Source organism: Pristiophorus japonicus, chromosome 4, assembly GCF_044704955.1.
Source record: "Pristiophorus japonicus isolate sPriJap1 chromosome 4, sPriJap1.hap1, whole genome shotgun sequence".
Taxonomy (NCBI): Eukaryota; Metazoa; Chordata; class Chondrichthyes; family Pristiophoridae; genus Pristiophorus; species Pristiophorus japonicus.
Window position 1 is genome coordinate 210,356,147 of NC_091980.1, and position 19,867 is coordinate 210,376,013.

The window sequence follows — 19,867 nt, forward strand, 5'->3', positions numbered from 1 at the left end:
TTCTGTTGGGTGTGAAAGTGGCAATGGCAACATGCAGGTGTTTTAACTTGGAAGAGCACATTGTGGACAGAGGAGCGGTTTTTGACATTTAGCAAGCATCAGTTGATGGATTAGACATGGAACAGTGAGTTTCCACACAGAACAGCTTTGGGGGCAGTCAAAGATACATTATATTAAGCCAGCAGAGTTGGGAGTGGGACAAACAGCGCATTTGCATGCAAATGCAATCAAAACATTATTTTTTTTTTTAAATAAAAATAAGTTCCGAGTTTAAAACATTAAGCACACAAAAGGCCAGAGTCATAAAACCAAGGGTGTGGGTTCTTCAGAGCTAGATAATGGAGCTGTGGTGAAGAAGGCAGATGGGGTGCTCTATCGTATCAAATGTTGCATAACGATGGATAATGCATCAGTCACAGAGCGTGGTTCATGACTTTAACCAAAGCCGTTTCGGTAGGTTAAGGAAGGAGGAATCTGGACTGGAGGGATTTGAAATAGTATTTTGTGAAGTGCACTGAGAGGCAAAGTTATGATACGACTTTCGAAAAGGAAGTGAGTTTAGAGATGGAGCGGTAGTTTGAGGAGACAGATGGGTCTAAAGTTTTTTTGATGAGGGGATATGGATGTCCCTTCACCAGTTTAAAAAAAAAATCATTTGTGTTCTCACAAATATATCAGATATCAGAGTGCACTGAAGTGCACCGAACCCTGTAAAATTTCCAAAATGAAATCATGCCTGTAGTCACAACTAAATAAATGCCAATAATCCATCATCATCTTCCTCTTGTAAGCACTCTGGCAGTTCCAATTTAGAAATTAAGTTTAGTTTTTGCCCATTGATATTGATCAACAATCTTACCTAGTGTCATAAGTGCAGAAAACAGAAGCCATCCAGCCTGGGTGCGCTGCACTGAGAGGCGACTATTTTGGATTGCTGTACGTAAAAACTCCTCTGCTTGGGTCATAATCAACTGGAACAGATTAATTTAAAAATGGGTCTTAAATATACATTAACCATGTACAGGAATAAAATCAACTTGTTAAAACAGTGCAGTATAGGTAATGAATTAAGACAATTGTGAGAAAATGGTTTTAATAACTAAAGATTTGGTATTGAATAACAAAATAGCATTAAAATGCAGCTCAATCGGCCTTCAAGAAAAGCAGCATCTCTTTCTGACCCAACAGTTCTTAATTACAGTTTATTTCATTTCAACTGCTTGAATCTTTGAAATGTTTCTTGCACAAATAAAAGTTAGTAAAATCATCACCTTTCCTTTCCCATGAGGAATACCCAGTGGACAGTGCTGCACTGCTCCTAACAGTGCTGCGACTGCAAAACTGTAACCAGTCACTGCTTCAGGGGAAGCTCTGAGAGCACTCAGACGTTCAGTGCAATGATCCAGAAGAGGAGAAACCTCGGACGGCAAGGCCACTGCAAAGCACCGTAAACACCAAGCTGCAGCTAATCTAGCTGAAATACTAGGATGGAGCAGCACTGAAATAACTTTGTCCAGCACACCTGACAAGAGAAGGGGAGATTATGTTTAGATTGACAATGCACAAATTAGTTTCTATCTGGATTTACAAATAATAAATCCTCTTAGAAACATCAACTTCAGCTTTCTACTGAAACATTCAACAATTCTGCCTGTAAGCTGGCTGGCAGTTATTTTTTTTGTACCCTTACTGACAAATTACTTCCATATTACTAACACAAAAATAAATACAGATGAGGAAGACCAATAAGCCAATTGAGCACATCCTTTCATAGAAATTGATCGTGCCCACCCCAACATCTAACTACTCCTTGAATTACACCAGTTTTTACCACCACTATCTTCCCCAAAACACCACTGCAGGTGTTAAACATTCTGGGTGAATGAAGTGCTTCCTAATATCACTCTTGAAGCTGCTTTCACCATTTTGTACCCATGTCCATTTGCCCCGCAGTAACCCAGAAGATTTGTAACCCATAAGTAGATTGAGCTTGCAATTCACAACCAAAGCAAGCACCAACTGGGGCACAGATAATATCCTTTATTTTATCCACATTATTTTGATATTTTTAATGGTGCACTACATACTTTGAGGTTTATTTCCAATGCATCTGGAGATAGCGAGTGCAAATTTGGTGGCAGTTGTGTGATGCATGTGTAGAATCACATTTTTAAATATATGATATTCATTCCTCTGTGGTGGTGACCTACAGTTGACCTGATCATGGACTTATTTCAATTACAATTTAAACTGTATGCAAGGCAACACACGAAAACCATGGATCTATTCTCCTTCTAACTTCAATGTCCTTCAGGCACCTCCCACAGCAGTGCAACAGAGATAAACTCAGCAGCACAGAGTAAAAACTGCAACTGCATTCCCATGACCCTGAGCACTGTTTTTATAATAAATTGTAAACGAAAATTAATTCCAGTAATTGTAATATGAATATAATATGCAATGAGATAAAGAGGATTTGTATATGTAATAATGTAGTGATAGTGACTTGAACCAATCAGTACTAGCTGGGAATAAATACATAAATGGCGACAAAATCAGAATGATTAAATGTAGTGCAAGACAGCTTCTTGACATTGTTTTACTGATCCTGCTCAGGGGATGCAATATGTAGATCTGGTTCGTGCAAGTATTCAGAATGGCATCCATAATATAAAAGTCGTGGAATCTCTAACGATGAGTGACCATGGGCCCAAGTTTCGGGCCGCGCCTAGAACGGCATAAGTAGATTGAGCTTGCAATTCACAACCAAAGCAAGCCCGTTTTTCGCGCCACAAAGTGCGCCTAAAAAAAACTTCCAGATTCTCCGGCTCCCTGCTGGTCCTCTTGAGCCTGGCGCGGCGTAGCACGAGCTGTAGGGGGCGGAGCTAGGTCCCTGCGCTGAAAACAGTGCCGGGACCTCTGCACATGTGTGCTACAGTGGGCGCGCATGTGCAGTAGCTCCAGGCACCCAAAACTGTGTGGGAGGGGCCTGAAGCACGCAGCCCCTAGCCCTGGCCGAATGGCCTCACTGGGGCTGCGTGCATAAGGCTCCTCCCACGCCCAGCTCCTGCTTCCTCCCGACCCGACTCCCGCTTCCCCCCCCCCCCCCCCCCCCCCCCCCGCCGGACCGGACCCGACTCAACCCGCGCTCCCCCCGCCACCCAACCTGACCTCCCTCTCCCTCCCCCCCGCCCACCACCCCCCCGGACAGGACGCAACCTGACCTCCCTCCCCCGCCCCATCTCCCTCACCCGAACCAACCAGACCTCCATCCTCCCCCCCCCCCCCCCCAACCCATGCTCCCGACTGCCCCCCAACCCATGCTCCCGACTGCCCCCCCCACCCCCCCCACCCCGCCCCGTGCTCCCGACCGCCCCGCCCCGGACCCGACCCACGCTCCCGACCCGAGCAAACGCCACCTACCTGTAAATCTGGTGCTGGGGACGGGCCCCACACGAAGTCTTGTGTCCGGCCAGGCCCGTTTAGCCTCCCCACCCCCCCTTCTCCTCTCCCCCCCTTCCCCTTCCCCTTCTCCTCCCCCCCTTCCCCTTCTCCTCCTCTTCCTCCCCCTCCTCCCCCCTTCCCCTTCTCCTCCTCCCCCCTTCTCCTCCTCCCCCTTCCCTCCCCCGCACCTCCTCCCCCCCTTCCCCTTCCCTCCCCCGCTCCTCCTTCCCCCCTCCCTCCCCCTTCCTCTTCCCTCCCCCCTTCCCCTTCCTCTTCCCTCCCCCCCCTCCCCCTTCTCCCCCTCCTCTCCCTCTACCCTCGCTGTCAGAAACACAGACACTAACAGACAGAGAGTGAGAGACACACAGACAGACAGACAGACAGACAGAGAGACAGAGAGACAGAGAGACAGAGAGACAGAGAGATAGAGACACTGACAGAGACACACTGGGGAGGGGGGGCATCCCAGCACGCTGTTGGAGGGCTCCCGGTGCTGTAGTCGGTAAGTAGAAAATGTTTTATTTATTAATTTTTTGATTAAAAAAAATTATCTTATTAATTTTTTTTGATTGATTTATTGGTTGATTTATTGATGTTTTATCATTTATTATTGATGATGGCTCTTTATTTGTAAAACTGAAGTGTTTAATGTTTGTAAACTTCCTTTAAACCCCCCCCATTCCCTACACCTGATTTGTAACCTACGCCTGATTTTCTAAAGTGTAGACAAGATTTTTTCGAGCGTACAAAAATCGTCACTTACTCCATTCTAAGTTAATTTGGAGTAAGTTTTCACTGCCGAAACTTTGAAAACAGGCGCAAGTGGCCGGACACGCCCCCTTTTGAAAAAAAAATTCTGTTACAAAGTGAAACTGTTCTAACTGACTAGAACTGGAGCAAACTAAATGCCGAGAATTTGAATTTCTAAGATACTCCGTTCTACACCAGTTGCTCCAAAAAATCAGGAGCAACTGAGGCCGAAACTTGGGCCCATAGATCTCAACCAGCACCAGCAAGGACCATGACAAAATTTGGCTCATCAGTAAAGCAAAAAAACTTAAATTTAATGAGAAACAAACTCAAATAAATTAAATGGGATATGCTGCTGAGGAAAAAAAACTTAACACTTACCAAAAAAATGTGCCAGTCTGTTTGTTGCTCGTAAGAACATAATAAGAACACAAGAATTAGGAGCAGGATTAGGCCATTTGGCCCGTCGAACCTGCTCTGCCATTCAATATCATGGCTGATCTTCTACCTCAACTCCACTTTCCTGCACTATCCCCATTCCCTTTGATTCCCTCAATATCCAAAAATCTATCGATCTCTGTCTTGAATGTACTCAAAAACTGAGCTTCAACAGCTCCCCGGGGTAGAGAATTCCAAAGATTCACCACCCTCTGAGTGAAGAAGTTTCTCCTCATCTCAGTCCTAAATGGCCGACCCCTTATTCTGAGGCTGTGACACCTGGTTGTAGACTCCCCAGCCAGAGGAAACATCTACCCTGTCAAGCCCTGCAAGAACTTTGTATGAGATCATCTTTCATTCTTCTCAACTCTGGAGAATACAGGCCTACTCTACTCAATCTCTCCTCATTGGACAATCCCCCCCATCCCAGGAATCAGTCCAGGGAACCTTCGTTGCACTCCCTTTATGGCAAGTATATCCTTCCTTAGGCAAGTAGACCAAAACTGGACACAATACTCCAGGTGCGGTCTCACCAGTGTCCTATATAATTGCAGTAAGATGTCTTTACTCTTATACTCAAATCCTCTTGTAATAAAGGCCAACATACTATTTGCTTTCTTAATTGCTTGCTGTACCTGCATGTTAACTTTCAGTGATTCGTGGCCAAGGACACCGAGGTCCCTCTGAACACCAACATTTCCCAATCTCTCACCATTTAAAAAATACTTTGCTTTTCTATTTTTCCTACCAAGGTGGATAACTTCACATTTCTCCACATTATATTCCATTTGCCATGCTCTTGCCCACTCACTTAGCCTGTCTATATCCCCATGAAGCCTTTTTGCATTCTCCTCAACTTACATTCCCACCTAGCTTTGTATCGTCAGCAAACTTGGATATATTACATTTGGTCCCCTCATCCAAATCATTGATATAAATTGTGAATAGCTGGGGCACAAGCACCGATCCTTGCGGCACCGCTCTAGTTATAGCCTGCCAACCCGAAAATCGCCTGTTTATTCCTACCCTCTATTTTCTGTCCGTTAACCAATCCTCATTCCATGCTAGTATATTACCCTCAATCCCATAAGCCCTAATTTTGTTTAATAACCTCTTCTATGGCACCAGTATCAGGAACAGGAGTTTTCTGCCAAAGACTCACAATATTGAGGAGCAGGATTAGAAAAGGAGTTCCTGGCCCATAGGCTCTTCAAATAATTTGTGGATCAGAGCCAAAGCACTTAAAAGTATGCTTGGGAGGTAGGAAAGTGGGGGGCTTGGAGCACCCAGACAGGAACTAAAGGATGGGCAAAGTGCATAAAATGTCCAAAGTGGAAGGTAAATAGAATGGGAACAGAGTAAATATCAAAACCTCAAACATGGACTTAAATTTGTCCCCAAATGATCTAATGGGCCATGACCAAACAGTAATGATGGGGACTCACTACAAAACTAGTACAGACAAGAATTTGAACAGAAGTCTGAAAGCACACTTCAAGGCTGTAATATAATTTATTGATTTGAACAAGAAAACTACAGGGCCAAATGGGGTCCAGACATTTTCTTGTTGTGATACAGACTTTTTAGGTAAATATTTGTACTCAGCAGAACAAGTAAAAAGAGCGCTAGGAATTGTACCGTTTTTCACTGTGACACACACTGTCCTAATGATACACCCAACTGGCACCTGGGAGTCCTTGGCCATAGACTGCCCTAAGTGGAGGAAGTGCATTCGGGAGGGCGCTGAACTCCTCGAGTATTGTCGCTGAGAGCATGCAGAAATCAAGCGCAGGCAGCAGAAGGAGCGAGCGGCAAACCAGGTTCCCTGCCCACCTTTTCCCTCAATGACTATCTGTCCCACCTGTGACAGAAACTGTGGTTCTTGTATTGGACTGTACAGCCACCTAAGAACTCACGCTAAGAAGGGAAGCAAGTCTTCCTCGACCCCGAGGGACTGCCTATGATGATACACCCTACTGGCATGTTATTAGCATGCTGTTCAGCACCAGTGTTGTACATGCCCTGGGAGTCTTTGAAGGGACAATGTAGAAGGAGCTTTATTCTGTGTCAACCCATGCTGTACCTGCAGTTTGATTTTTTTCTTCTTTCTACATGGCAGAGAGATCAAGAATCATATGAGAAATGACAAATATAAATCCATATGCTAGGACTCCTAAGCCGTGTTGGCAGCAATTTGCAGGAGCATATCTTTTTCGCATTCTTCAACGTAAAAAATGAAAGCATTTCAAAAACATCAATATTCAGATGAAAATGCTGTAGAACAGCAGCTTCAGCTGAGATTTTTGGTATTAGATTTTATAACACATCAAGAGCAGCTATACATCTTCATACTGACATTTTTATCACATTACCTATGGTGGAATCCTGAAGCAGTGGGGCAGCAGTAGAACCAAGACCTTGTATTAGACTGCCCAACTCTTGTAGGGCACAGACAAGCACATGTTGACTGGCAGACACGTCCATTGTACCCACCTTCGTCTCCATGTTACTGTCACTCATAACAGCATCTGGCAATAAAGATAAATTTAAATCAAACTGTTGGACATCATACATAAAACGCAACTGTTGCATTCACAATTGAAATGCGGTAATGCATCCGTATTATTTAAATAATAAATAGATAAGCCCAACAGCTCAAGCAAACCGAATTGAAAATCTGAACCTCAATATTGGCTCACAATTGTAATTCATTGACCCCATTGTCCAATATCTAATCTTTCATGCCTGACTGAAGCACCTTGAAGTAGCACAATCAGCATTGGTAGTTCTGACTGAAAGTTAAACTATTACACTTTACTGAGGTACAAAATATAGCAAGACAGACCCAATTAGAGAAAGTAAATCTTACAAGATATAATGATTTAAATGAAACTTGGATATTCAAACATTTATGCCATATATATGTTATAAAAGCGAGGTATAGATTTTACAGCTAAGTTCGATATACTGCGCAGTGTAAAGATAAAAGTAACAATACCTAATAAGAACATAAGAAATAGGAGCAGGAGTAGGCCATACGGCCCTCGAGCCTGCTCCGCCATTTAATAAGATCATGGCTGATCTGATCATGGACTCAGTTCCACTTCTCCGCCCGCTCCCCATAACCCCTTATCGTTTAAGAAACTGTCTATTTCTGTCTTAAATTTATTCAATGTCCCAGTTTCCACAGCTCTGTGAGGCAACAAATTCCACAGATTTACAACCCCGACAAGAAATTTCTCCTCATCTCAAGTTTTAAATGGGCGGCCCCTTATTCCAAGATCATGCCCTCTAGTTCTAGTCTCTCCCATCAGTGGAAACATCCTCTCTGCATCCACCTTGTCAAGCCCCCTCACAATCTTATATGTTTCGATAAGATCACCTCTCATTCTTCTGAATTCCAATGACTCGAATCCCAACCTACTCAACCTTTCCTCATAAGTCAACCCCCTCATCCCCGGAATCAACCTAGTGAACCTTCTCTGTACTGCCTCCAAAGCAAGCATATCCTTTTGTAAATATGGAAACCAAACTGCACACAGTATTGCAGGTGTGGCCTCACCAATACCCTATATAGCTGGAGCAAGACTTCCCTGCTTTTATACTCCATCCCCTTTGCAATAAAGGCCAAGATACCATTGGCCATCCTGATCACTTGCTGTACCTGCATACTATCCTTTTGTGTTTCATGCACAAGTACCCCCAGGTCCTGCTGTACTGTGGCACTTTGCAATCTTTCTCCATTTAAATAATAACTTGCTTTTTGATTTTTTTCTACCAAAGTGCATGACCTCACACTTTCCAACATTATACTCCATCTGCCAAATTTTTGCCCATTCACTTAGCCTGTATGTCCTTTTGCAGATTTTTTGTGTCCTCCTCACACATTGCTTTTCCTCCCATCTTTGTACACTCAGTCCCTTCTTCCAAGTCGTTTATATAGATTGTAAATAGTTGGGGTCCCAGCACTGATCCCTGCGGCACCCCACTAGTTGCTGGTTGCCAATCAGAGAATGAACCATTTATCCCGACTCTGTTTTCTGTTCATTAGCTAATCCTCTATCCATGCTAATATATTATCCCCAACACCGTGAACTTTTATCTTGTACAGTAACCTTTTATGTGGGACCTTGTCAAATGCCTTCTGGAAGTCCAAATACACCACATCCACTGGTTCCCCTTTATCACATCCTCAAAGAACTCCAGCAAATTTTGTCAAACATGACTTCCCCTTCATAAATCCATGCGAACTCTGCCTGACCGAATTTTGCTTTTCCAAATGTCCTGCTACTGCTTCTTTAATAATGGACTCCAACATTTTCTCAACCTAATTCTGAATTGTATTGTAACAAGATATATTCCTAGAAGAATGCAATGGCTCAGTGTGTAAAAATGTTACTCGTATGATGGGATCTTTTTTAATGATGTCTAATTTGGCATATACATTTCATTATCAAAAGCTGTATATGAAGCACAAAACCAACATAAATGAGAGGTAGTCACTATGTGCATGCAAGGATGCAACTATATAATCCACAATCCACATGCAAAAATACATCTTTGACATATAGACGTTTCTTGTTTCACATGAAGATTAGTCTCGATCGGTTTTAGTTTCATACCTACAGCTTTCTTCTGTTTACCCACAGCCTGACAGATCTCTTTTGCTGCTGCAATTTGAGCTTTCTCACCGAGCAGACTTCCTACTGTGGCTCGAAGGATAAATGAAATACAACGGCGACAGCAAATGGCGTCTATTTGCGTCTGAGTAGCTTTTGGATGGGACACCAACTCCAAAATATGTGCAAGTAGGGTAGCAAAATTCAGTTCCAACCACTGACCACCCAGTGTAGAAACAAAAGCAACATAAGCCTAAAAAAGATGCATCAGTCAAAATTACGATGGTTTCCAACAAAGATCAATTTAGATTAACATTACACAATACTTAAAATCATCAGATACGAGAGAACATTAAAATATGTAACCTGCAGCTCAGTTAATCACAGAATCATAGAACATAGAACTTTGTGACACTGAAGGAGGCCATTCAATCCATTGTGCCTGTGCTGGCCAAAAAAGAACTATCCAGCCTGATCCCTCTCCAGCTCTTGGTCCGCAACCTTTTAGGTTACAGCACTTTAAATGCATATCCAAGTACTTTTTAAATGTGATAAGGGTTTCTGCCTTTACCACCCTTTAGACAGTGAGTTCTAGCCTCCACCACCCTCTGGGTGAAAAAGGTTCTCCTCAACTCCCCTCTAATCCTCCTCCCATTTACTTTAAATCTATGATATGAGAGTTTCTGCCTCGACCACACACAAGCTTCCTTTTTGGTGTCTAATAGGCCCTACCCTTTCTTTAGTTATCCTCTTGCTCTTTATGTATTTATAAAACTACCAAAGTTAGACTGACTGGTCTGTAATTACTCAGTCTATCTTTTCCTCCCTTTTTAAACAACGTTACAACATCAGCAGTCCTCTCGCACCTTGGGTTTTCCTTGATTTTACTTGCCAATATTTTTTCATGCCCTCTCATTGCTTTCCTAATTTCCTTTTTAATTTCACCCCGGCACCTTTTGTACTCCTCCAGGCTTTGTGCAGTATTTAGCTCTCAGTATCTGAAATAAGAACATAAGAATTAGGAGCAGGAGTAGGCCATTTGGCCCCTCGAGCCTGCTCCGCCATTCAATGAGATCATGGCTGATCATCTACTTCAACTCCACTTCCAGCACTATCCCAACATCCCTTGATTCCCTTAATAACCAACAATCTATCGATCCCTGTCTTTAATATACTCAAAGACTGAGCCTCTACAGCCCTCTGGGGTAGAGTTTTCCAAAGATTCACCACCCTCTGAAGAAATTTCTCCTCATAGAAACATACAAAATAGGTGCAGGAGTAGGCCATTCGGCCCTTCGAGCCTGCACCATCATTCAATAAGATCATGGCTGATCATTGACCTCAGTACCCCTTTCCTGCTTTCTCTCCATACCTCTTGATCCCTTTAGCCGTAAGGGCCACATCTAACTCCCTCTTGAATATATCCAATGAACTGGCATCAACAACTCTCAGCGGTAGGGAATTCCACAGGTTAACAACTCTCTGAGTGAAGAAGTTTCTCCTCATCTCAGTCCTAAATGGCCTAACCCTTATCCTAAGACTGTGTCCCCTGGTTCTGGACTTTTCCCCACATCGGGAACATTCTTCCCGCATCTAACCTGTCCCGTCCCATCAGAATCTTATACGTTTCTATGAGATCTCCCTTCATCCTTCTAAACTCCAGTGTATAAAGGCCCAGGTGATCCAGTCTCTCCTCATATGTCAGTCCAGTCATCCTTGGAATCAGTCTGGTGAACCTTCGCTGCACTCCCTCAATAGCAAGAACGTCCTTCTTTAGGTAAGCCTTAGATTAGTTTCCTTTTATTGCCTTATCCTACAGGCTCTAGATTGGAGAGTCCCACCTTTTTTCATTGTAGGAATATATCTGCTCTGAACACTCACTATCTCCTCCTTGAATGTCTCCCACTGCTCAGACACTGATTTACCTTCAAGTAGCTGTTTCCAGACCACTTTTGCGAAATCACATCTCAATTAAGTAAAATTGGCCTTTCCTCAATTGAGAAATTTTATTCCTGATCAATCTTTGTCCTTTTCCATAACTACGCTAAATCTAACTGAATTATAATCACTACCACCAAAATGCTCTCCCACTGATACCCCTTCCACCTGCCCAACTTCATTCCCTAAAACTAAGTCCAGAACCACCCCCTCTCTTGTTGGGCTTGCTATGTACTTGCTGAAAAAGTTCCCCTGAATGCATTTTTCAGAATTTTGCGCCCTCTATACCTTTTGCACTAATTCTATCCTAGTTAATTTTAGGATAGTTAAAATCCCCTACTCTTACTGCCCTATTGTTTTCACACTTCTCGGAAAATTGCCAACATATTTGCTCTTTTATCTCCCTCTGACTATTTGGGGGTCTGTAGTACACTCCCAGCAGTGTAATTGCCCTCTTTATGTTCTTCAGTTCAACCCATATGATGTAATTTGATCCTTCTCATTGCTGTAATTATTTCTTTAACCAATATTGCGACTTCCCCTCCTTTTTTATTCCTCTCTCTATCTCGCCTGAAAACCCTGTAACCAAGAATGTTGAGCTACCATTCTTGACCTTCTTTCAGCCATGTTTCAGTAATCACTTTGAGAATTTAATTCTAAACCAACCACAAGATTAAAAATTCATGTCCCAGGGCTTTCTTCAATCTTAATGATGGTTTGCTTCCTCAGGATTAACCAGTTTTCAAGTGCACCACTGGCACAGCACACCACACAGGAGGACCTTTCACCCTAAGGTGAGCAAAGGTAGAAATTGTCTTAAGATGGTTGCTCCATAGCACATGCTGAAGGAGGATGATCATGAGCAAGCAGCAAAAAAAAAAGAGAACATTCTCGGCTGAAGACAATAATATATATTTTTTATAAAGTATCACTCAAATATTTACAAGTATTCCAGAGTTTTCCATATAATGTTTATGAAGCCCCAACCTCACTTGATGAAATAAGATAAAAGTGCAGTTAATAGATCACTACAGCGAACTCAAATTTAATTTCCAACCTGAGTTACTCCAATCCTAACATCCCGGTTCACAGAGCTGCCTCCTTTCAGTATTTCTCCACTGACACGCAAGAACCCACTGCCTCCTCGCAGGAAGCCAGAAGCCAGCAAGTCCATTGCTTCCTCCAATGAGGTTTTACGAACAACCTGCCTTGCACCTGAGAGAAACAAGAACAATTAATGTTAATTTAAAAAGCACTGAACTCATGGGCTACAGTAACTTACAACAGAGGTTTTTCCTAAATATTTTCTAGCTTATCAACGAATCTGCTTACAGGGAAGATTGAATCCATGATATTAAAATATAGAGTCTCAATGCAGATTTCCAGTGTATACATGTTGGTCAATACTAAGACACCAAAATTCAAATCCTAGTTTCATGTAACCCAAGAAAAATTAAGCAGCTCAGTTAGTTAAGCACCAGACTCAGACCCAAAAGGTCCTGGGCTTGAATCCCTGCAGTGTTCACTGAACTTTTAATTCATTTGAAGTGGATGAAATGAATGCCATGTTTGAAAAAAAAAACAGGAGACTACTCGCACATTTTTGATAGATTATGGAGAGAAATGGCTGAGGAGGTCTCTGCCTCAGACACTGTGGCCAGGAGTGGGCAGCAGTAACGAAAAAAGTTTAATGATTAGAGCGAATACAATTTTTATTGATGCACTCTCTTATTACTTAATTTATAAATCTAACACACTATTTGTTCTCATGCTGTTACTGTCTCTCAGCACTCTGTGGGTTGCTTCCTAAAATACATGGCACATAGGTAGGCTTATATTGACACCATATTTGCCATGAATGATCTTTACACATTATTAAGATTGCTTTCTGAAATCTCATAAGATGTTTCCGCACTTCGATGTCCTCCTGATGAACCACGTGCAACTTCCAAGGCCATTAAACAGAGGACTCGATTACATTCAGACAGTATGGTATAAGTGCTTTGGTGGCTGTGTGTGTGTGCCACAAGAACAGATGAACCCTCTGGTAACCATTCCCATTTTCATCTGGTCATCTGGAAGTAGAAAGCGCGAGACATTGGTTAGCAGCAGGGGAGGGGGAAGGGTGACCGGAGGACAGAGTGGCAGACCTCATCGGTGACTCAGGTCGGGCAACTGCCACTGGGGATGCTGACCCCTGCTTGGATACTGAGGGCAAGTCCTGCACACTCCCTGGGCTGGGTTGGGGCAATGTGATGCAGTGTCTGTGGACTAGGGTTGGGGCAATGTCATGCAGTGTCTCTCGACTAGATATAATGGAGTCGCGGCGGTCCTTTAAATGAGCCGGTGCTATGTGACCTTCCTCAGGTCACCCTACCTCCTCCCCTGCTGCTAACCAATGTCTCGCGCTTTCAACTTCCAGATGACCAGTCACAGGTACCGCATCCCTCAAATCAATCCTCCACGTCAGGCCATCATGTGGCGGAGGAGGAAGAAGAGTTCAAGATCAGCCGATTTCAGGGGGGGCAGATGCACGCTACACCTCTTTTTCTAGTGGCAAACACCTCGTTTGAGGATGATGTAACTTTCTCAGGCCTTGAGACCTCAGAGGTTCCTGGGACTAGTGGCGTGCAGCAACGCAGTTCTGGGGTCGAATCCCGGATGCCAGCTCTCCGGAGGGCAAGTCGGCCTGCTGACAGACAGGCAGACACGGAACTGGACATGGTGGGACTGTCCAGGGAGAGCATCCAGTTCACCCGTCAGCTCCTTGATGTCCTGGATAGGATTCCCGCAACCATCGAGAAACTCACTGTGACTATTATGGAGGTAGGGTCGCAAATTGTCGGTGTAAGCCGCAAAACCTGCGAGGCCATCAGTGCCCACACGAGGCTGGTGGCCTCCAGTGACACTGGAGTCCCAGAGTGTGTGGCGAGAAACCTTTCGGAATATGGTACATCAAAGGCACAAGCTCTGCTTCAGCTTGGGCAGATGATGCAGTCCATAAACCCTTTTGCCATACTCTCTGCGTTCCCCAATGTGATACCCAGACCCACACCACTTGTGACTGGCGACGCCGATGAAGAGACTTGCCGGTCAGAAACCGGGCCTTCCACGCCACGAGCTGGTCATGTGTCTCCCCATGTGTGTCTTCAATGTCTCTCTCCCCCCCCAACACAGCAGAGCTCTGGCAACTTGGCTGTGCGCCAACATGGTGCCACTTTTGGTACGAGCAGCAGGAAAGGGAGGCAGATAAGGGTTTGGGGTGGGGAACGCCGGTTGTAAAGACAGTGGGCAGGGGTTGCTGCATTATGTTCTGTATTCTGTTGGTTACAATGCTGTTGTTGTTGTTATTGTTTAATCACACTGCTGGATGCAGATAATTTATGTTATTTTATTAAAGTTTGCAAATTATGTTAACAAAGTTATAAAAGTTTAAAATGTTCCATAAATTATTTTGTTCACCTTAACCATTCCTGTGCAGTGTCTTATGTGCAGACTAAGAGGAGGAATAGTCAACATGGTGGGATAAAGTGGCCAGGCAACGGTAAAACGTGCCGTTCACTCTTCAAGCAAAGCTGCTGACATAAGGCTTTTCCAGCGGCAAAATTCCCACGATCCCTCCCCTGTGGTTGTGGTGGTGGTAGCATGGACTCCTCGCCAGGCTCCTCTTCCTCATCTTCCTCCTCTTTCCCCACCCCCTCCACCCACTCTCTCCTGAGGTGGTCCTGCAATCCCCACTGGCAAATCCTGTCCCCTCATGATGGCTAAGTTGTGTAGCATGCAGCACACCACAATGAACCAATGAACTCAGAGACCTGTTGAGGGGAGTATTGCAGGCAGCCTCCAGAGTGGTCCAGGCATCAGAAGCGCTGCTTGAGCGCTCCAGTTGTCTGTTCAACGATGTTGCATGTAGCTGCATGGCTCTCATTATAGCGATGCTCAGCTTCTGTCTGAGGACTCCGGAGGGGGGGTCATGAGCCAGATGGCGAGGCCGTAACCCTTGTCCCCCAGCAACCAACTCTGGCTTTGTGGTTGACGCTGGAACATGCCTGAGACAGTGTTCTCATGCAAGGTGAAAGCATCATGGATGCTCCCTGAATATTGGGCATTGACTGCCATGATGCGCTGTCTATGGTCGCAGACGATCTGTACTTTCATGGAGTGGAATCCCTTTCAGTTTCGGTAAACCCCTGAATTCTGTAGAGGTGCTCGCAGGGCGATGTGTGTAGTCAAAGGCAACCTGAACCTTGGGGAAGTCAGCAAATCATCCAAAACCTACAGCCCTCTCATTTTGGGACTCCTTGGTCATCGGGAAGTTTATGAAGTCCATCCTGTGTGTGTACAGTGCATTTAGTCACCTGGCGAATGCAGAAATGTGTGGCGTGCTGAGAGATGGAGCATATGTTCCTCGCTGATGCCTGAAAGGAGCCGGAGGCATAGAAGGCAAGTGCCGCAGTCACCTTCACCTCGACGGACAGTGCAGTCCTGTTGCCGCTGGTAGGCTGTAGGTCTGCCTGTAGGAGCTGGCATATCTCTGTCAGCACTTTTTTCAGAAGCGCAGCCTTCGAATGCACTGTGCCTGAGAGAGCTGCAAGTATGAGCGCTGTTCTCTGTAAACTCGTGGGAGGTAAGGCCTCCTCCCCATATGTCTGTGACCTCTTCAATTACGTGAAAATGATCATCAATAAGCCTTCTTCCAGCTCGGCGCTGGATAAATATAACAGCCAGGATTAATGGCTGACATAGTATGGCCCATCTTTTAAAATGTCCTTAAATGTCCTTTAAAACTATAAACTCATATAAATTTCACAATGAAAAGTAACGCAGCGTTCTTCTCCCAATGCTTTTAATCATTCAGACCTCCGACTTTCTCCTCCATTTCCAAGATGGTACCCATTAGCGCCTGCTTTTTGCTGGTGGGTTCCCGGGCGGACGCTAAATCGGGCGATATGCTCGAAAGTTCCACTTGGGGCGCTAGCGTAGCGTTGCATGACGATTACGTCATCCAAACGGTGAAAACAGCGGGCAGGCGGTAAATTTTAGCACCGCCGCAAAACTATTGCCAAAAATTCTGCCTGGGCGCAAAATCTTGTGCGCCTCGTTTCACGCCAAAAAAAAAAATTTATTTTATGCCCCGCCCAGACGCTAAACGGGGCGCAAATGAGTCGAAAGTCCAGCCCATTATCTTGTTACAGTTACTTTGACGTTGAAATCTTACTTCAGAATTCAAATTGGTTTCAATAAAATTACTTGAAAAAATTCCATCTGCCCAAGTATACCACCTACCTGGGCCCTGCTTAGGTACCACAGCTGTAGCCAGAATAGCACCCAGCAATTTTGAAACAGAAACACGTACATCATAATTAGAACCTTCAAACGCTTTAAAGCAAAGTGTAGCAACATTCTCTAGCTCTGTGGTCCACATAAACACAGCTTCATTTTGAAGTTCCAAAAGGCACTGAAAAACAAAAATATTACAATATTGTCAGAATTCACATTGTGGCAATCATTGTAATGAGTCAACTGAATCAGGAATCAGGGAGCACCACTGAAACACTATACACTAATTCTACTGACAAACTATTCTGGTAAATCATTCAATGTTAATGCATAACTTCACCAGATCTCATAAGATGTTAAACATTTTGAAACATCTGTCCTTTTTAAAAAATTACTTCAAGAATTATTTTTAGAAAGCAACAATCTCACAAGATCAGTTAAGACACTATATGCAGCTCAGGAACTCATCCTCCAGGGCACAAAATATGCATGTCTGAGTGGGACAGGGGGGTGGTGGTGGGGGAACAAACAACAAGGAAACAGTATGGTGAAAAGCAGAGAGGAAGCATGACCTAACATACCCTCAAAAAACTGTGATCACTGCACATTTATCAGCACTTTTTCAATCACCATTCATGACCGTGTTTGATGATTTTAAATTGCCATGTTACAAAAAAGCATAAAGAAGGTTCTTGCACATCTCCTGGCGAAAGACTACAGAAGCAACAGTGGCAGAGGACCAGAAGCAGGTCTTGGCCTGTCCTCTCCTAGCCAGGTGAGGTTAATGTGAAATTAAGCTCCAAGAAAAAAAACACAGAAATAGTTGAGGTTACTTGAGCAGATAAATCTAGACTGACACTCCAGTGCAGTGCTGAGGGAGTGCTGCACTGTTGGAGGTGCCGTCTTTCAGATAAGACGTTAAACCGAGGCCCCGTCTGTCCTCTCAGGTGACCCGAAAAGATCCCATGGCACTATTTGGAAGAAGATCAGGGGAGTTATTCCCAGTGTCTTCGCCAATGTTTATCCCTCAATCAACATAACAAAAACAGATTATCTGGTCATTATCACATTGCTGTTTGTGAGAGTTTGCTGGCTGCCATGTTTCCCACATCACAATAGTGACTGCACTCCAAAAGTACTTCATCGGCTGTAAAGCGCTTTGAGACATCCGGTGGTCGTGAAAGGCGCTATATAAATGCAAGCCTTTCTTTTTTACAACGCGGAAACAGGTCATTCTGTCAAATCAGTCGGTGTCAATGTTGACCTTTCACAAGAGCGAATAGTTCGAATCATATTTATCCACCCCATTCCCATATCCCTGTAACCCCTTTTGTTTCATCCATTTATCCAATCTAATCTTGAATATTGACAGTTTCTATCTCAACCACTAACCCGAGAAGTGAATTTCACAGCCTCACAACTCATGAGTAAGTTTCTCCTGCCCACTGTTACAAATCTCTTGCATTTAATCTTGTATCTGTGATCCCTTGTTCTTGAACCCCTGGAAACAGTCTTCTTCAATCAACTCCATCCCATTGTTTCATAGTTTAAAACACTATAGAATCAAGAGAAATTTACAGCACAGAAGGAGGCCATTCAACCCATCGTGTGTGTGCCGGCCGACAAAGAGCCATCCAGCCTAATCCCACTTTCCAGCTCTTGGTCCATAACCTTGTAGATTACAGCACTACAAGTGCATATCCACGTACTTTAAAAAAAAAATGTGCTTAGGGTTTCTGCTTCTCCTACCCTTTCAGGCAGTGAGTGCCAGACCCCCACCACCATCCAGGCAAAAACCTCGTAGATCTCCTCTGTACCCTCTCGAGTGCAATCACATCCTTCCTGTAATGTGGTGACCAGAACTGCACGCAGTACTCTAGCTGTGACCTAACTAGTCTTTTATACAGATCGAGCATAACCTCCCTGCTCTTGTATTCTATGCCTTGGCCAATAAAGGAAAGTGCCCCATTGATGTTCGTATCCCGTATGCCTTCTTAACCACCTTACCACCTGTCCTGCTACCTTCAGGGATCTGTGGACATGCATTCCAAGGTCCCTCTATTCCTCTACACTTCTCAGTATCCTACCATTTATTGTGTGTTCCTTGCCTTGTTTTCCCTCCCCAAATGCATTACCTCACACTTCTAGAGAATTGAATTCCATTTGCCACTGTTCCGCCCACCTGACAAATCCATTGATATCTTCCTGCAGTCTACAAAAAATTCAATCAAGTTAGTCAGACATGACCTTTCCTGAACAAATCTATGCTGACTGTCCTTGATTAATCCGTGTCTTTCTAAATGAAGATTTATCCTGTCCCTCAGAATTTTTTCAATAATATTCCCCATTATATTGCCCCATTATCTGCGTTGTTCCAACAAAAAATCTGCAGTTTTCAAGCACTTCTTCAAATTTGTATTTCCTCAAACTAGGTGGCATCCTAATGAATCTGCTTTATACCCTCTCTAAAGCCTCAGCGTGCTTCATATAATGTGAAGCCCAATAATCCACACAGTGCTTCAATTAAGGTCTTGGTGAGGTTTTGTACAGGCTTGGATTTTATATTCTTATGATAAAACCTAGAATTGTATTAGCTTTTTGTAAATAGAAAAACTGAATTGTCTATGGGCCCAGGTTTTCACATGATTTGCGGCTGATTTTTAGGAGCAACTGGTGGAGAACGGACTATCTTAGAAATCGCAATTCTCCACATTTTGTTTTCTGCAGTTCTAGTCAGGTAGAACAGTTCTACTTTGGAACAGAATTTTTTCTTCAAAAGGGGGTGTGTCCGGCCACTGACGCCTGATTTGAAAGTTTCCACAGTGAAAACGTAGTCCAAACTAAAGTAGAATGGAGCAAGTGAAGATTTTTGTAGAACTGAAAAAACCTGTTCTACACATTAAAAAATCAGGCACAGGTTACAAATTAGGCGTCCAGAACGAGGTGGGGGGGGGAGGGAAATCATTAAATTCTATAATAAATCCTTATTTATACTTATACAAATATTATACAAACAAATCCAACCTGAATAAACATTTATAAGCAAAGAAAAGATTAAATAAACCATCTTCCTACCTGTGTGAAAGTGCTTCAGGCAGGCCTTTCGGGACCGAAGGCTGAACGGGCCGGCCCGAGACTTCGGGCAGGGCCCGTCCCCAGCACCAGATTTACAGGTAGGTGGCGTTGGGGAGGGGAGAGGAGGTTCGGGTCGGGTCGGGGTGGGGGGGGGGGGGGGGAAGGTCAGGTCGGATCCAGTCTGGGAGCGGGAGTCTGGTCGGGTCGGGTCCAGTCGGGGGGGGGGGCGGGAACAGGAGCGCGGGTCGGGTCCAGTCGGGGGGGCGGGGAGCGGGAACAGGAGCGCGGGTCGGGTCGGGTCCAGTCGGGGGGGGGGGGGGGGA

General features: G+C 44.3%; 1 protein-coding gene across 9 annotated transcripts in view; it reads right to left on the reverse strand.

The window, feature by feature from the left end:
* The window catches only part of heatr5a (HEAT repeat containing 5a), a 140,802-nt gene that overhangs the window by 98,873 nt on the left and 22,062 nt on the right, over window positions 1-19,867 (reverse strand). For all 9 annotated transcript variants that reach the window (XM_070879036.1, XM_070879042.1, XM_070879044.1 and 6 more), the window contains 6 exons: window positions 16,476-16,647; window positions 12,247-12,404; window positions 9,255-9,504; window positions 7,005-7,160; window positions 1,272-1,522; window positions 860-971 (listed from right to left, as the gene is read on the reverse strand). In XM_070879036.1, the coding sequence (XP_070735137.1) occupies window positions 860-971; window positions 1,272-1,522; window positions 7,005-7,160; window positions 9,255-9,504; window positions 12,247-12,404; window positions 16,476-16,647 (1,099 nt within the window). The remainder of the gene's footprint in view (window positions 1-859; window positions 972-1,271; window positions 1,523-7,004; window positions 7,161-9,254; window positions 9,505-12,246; window positions 12,405-16,475; window positions 16,648-19,867) is intronic.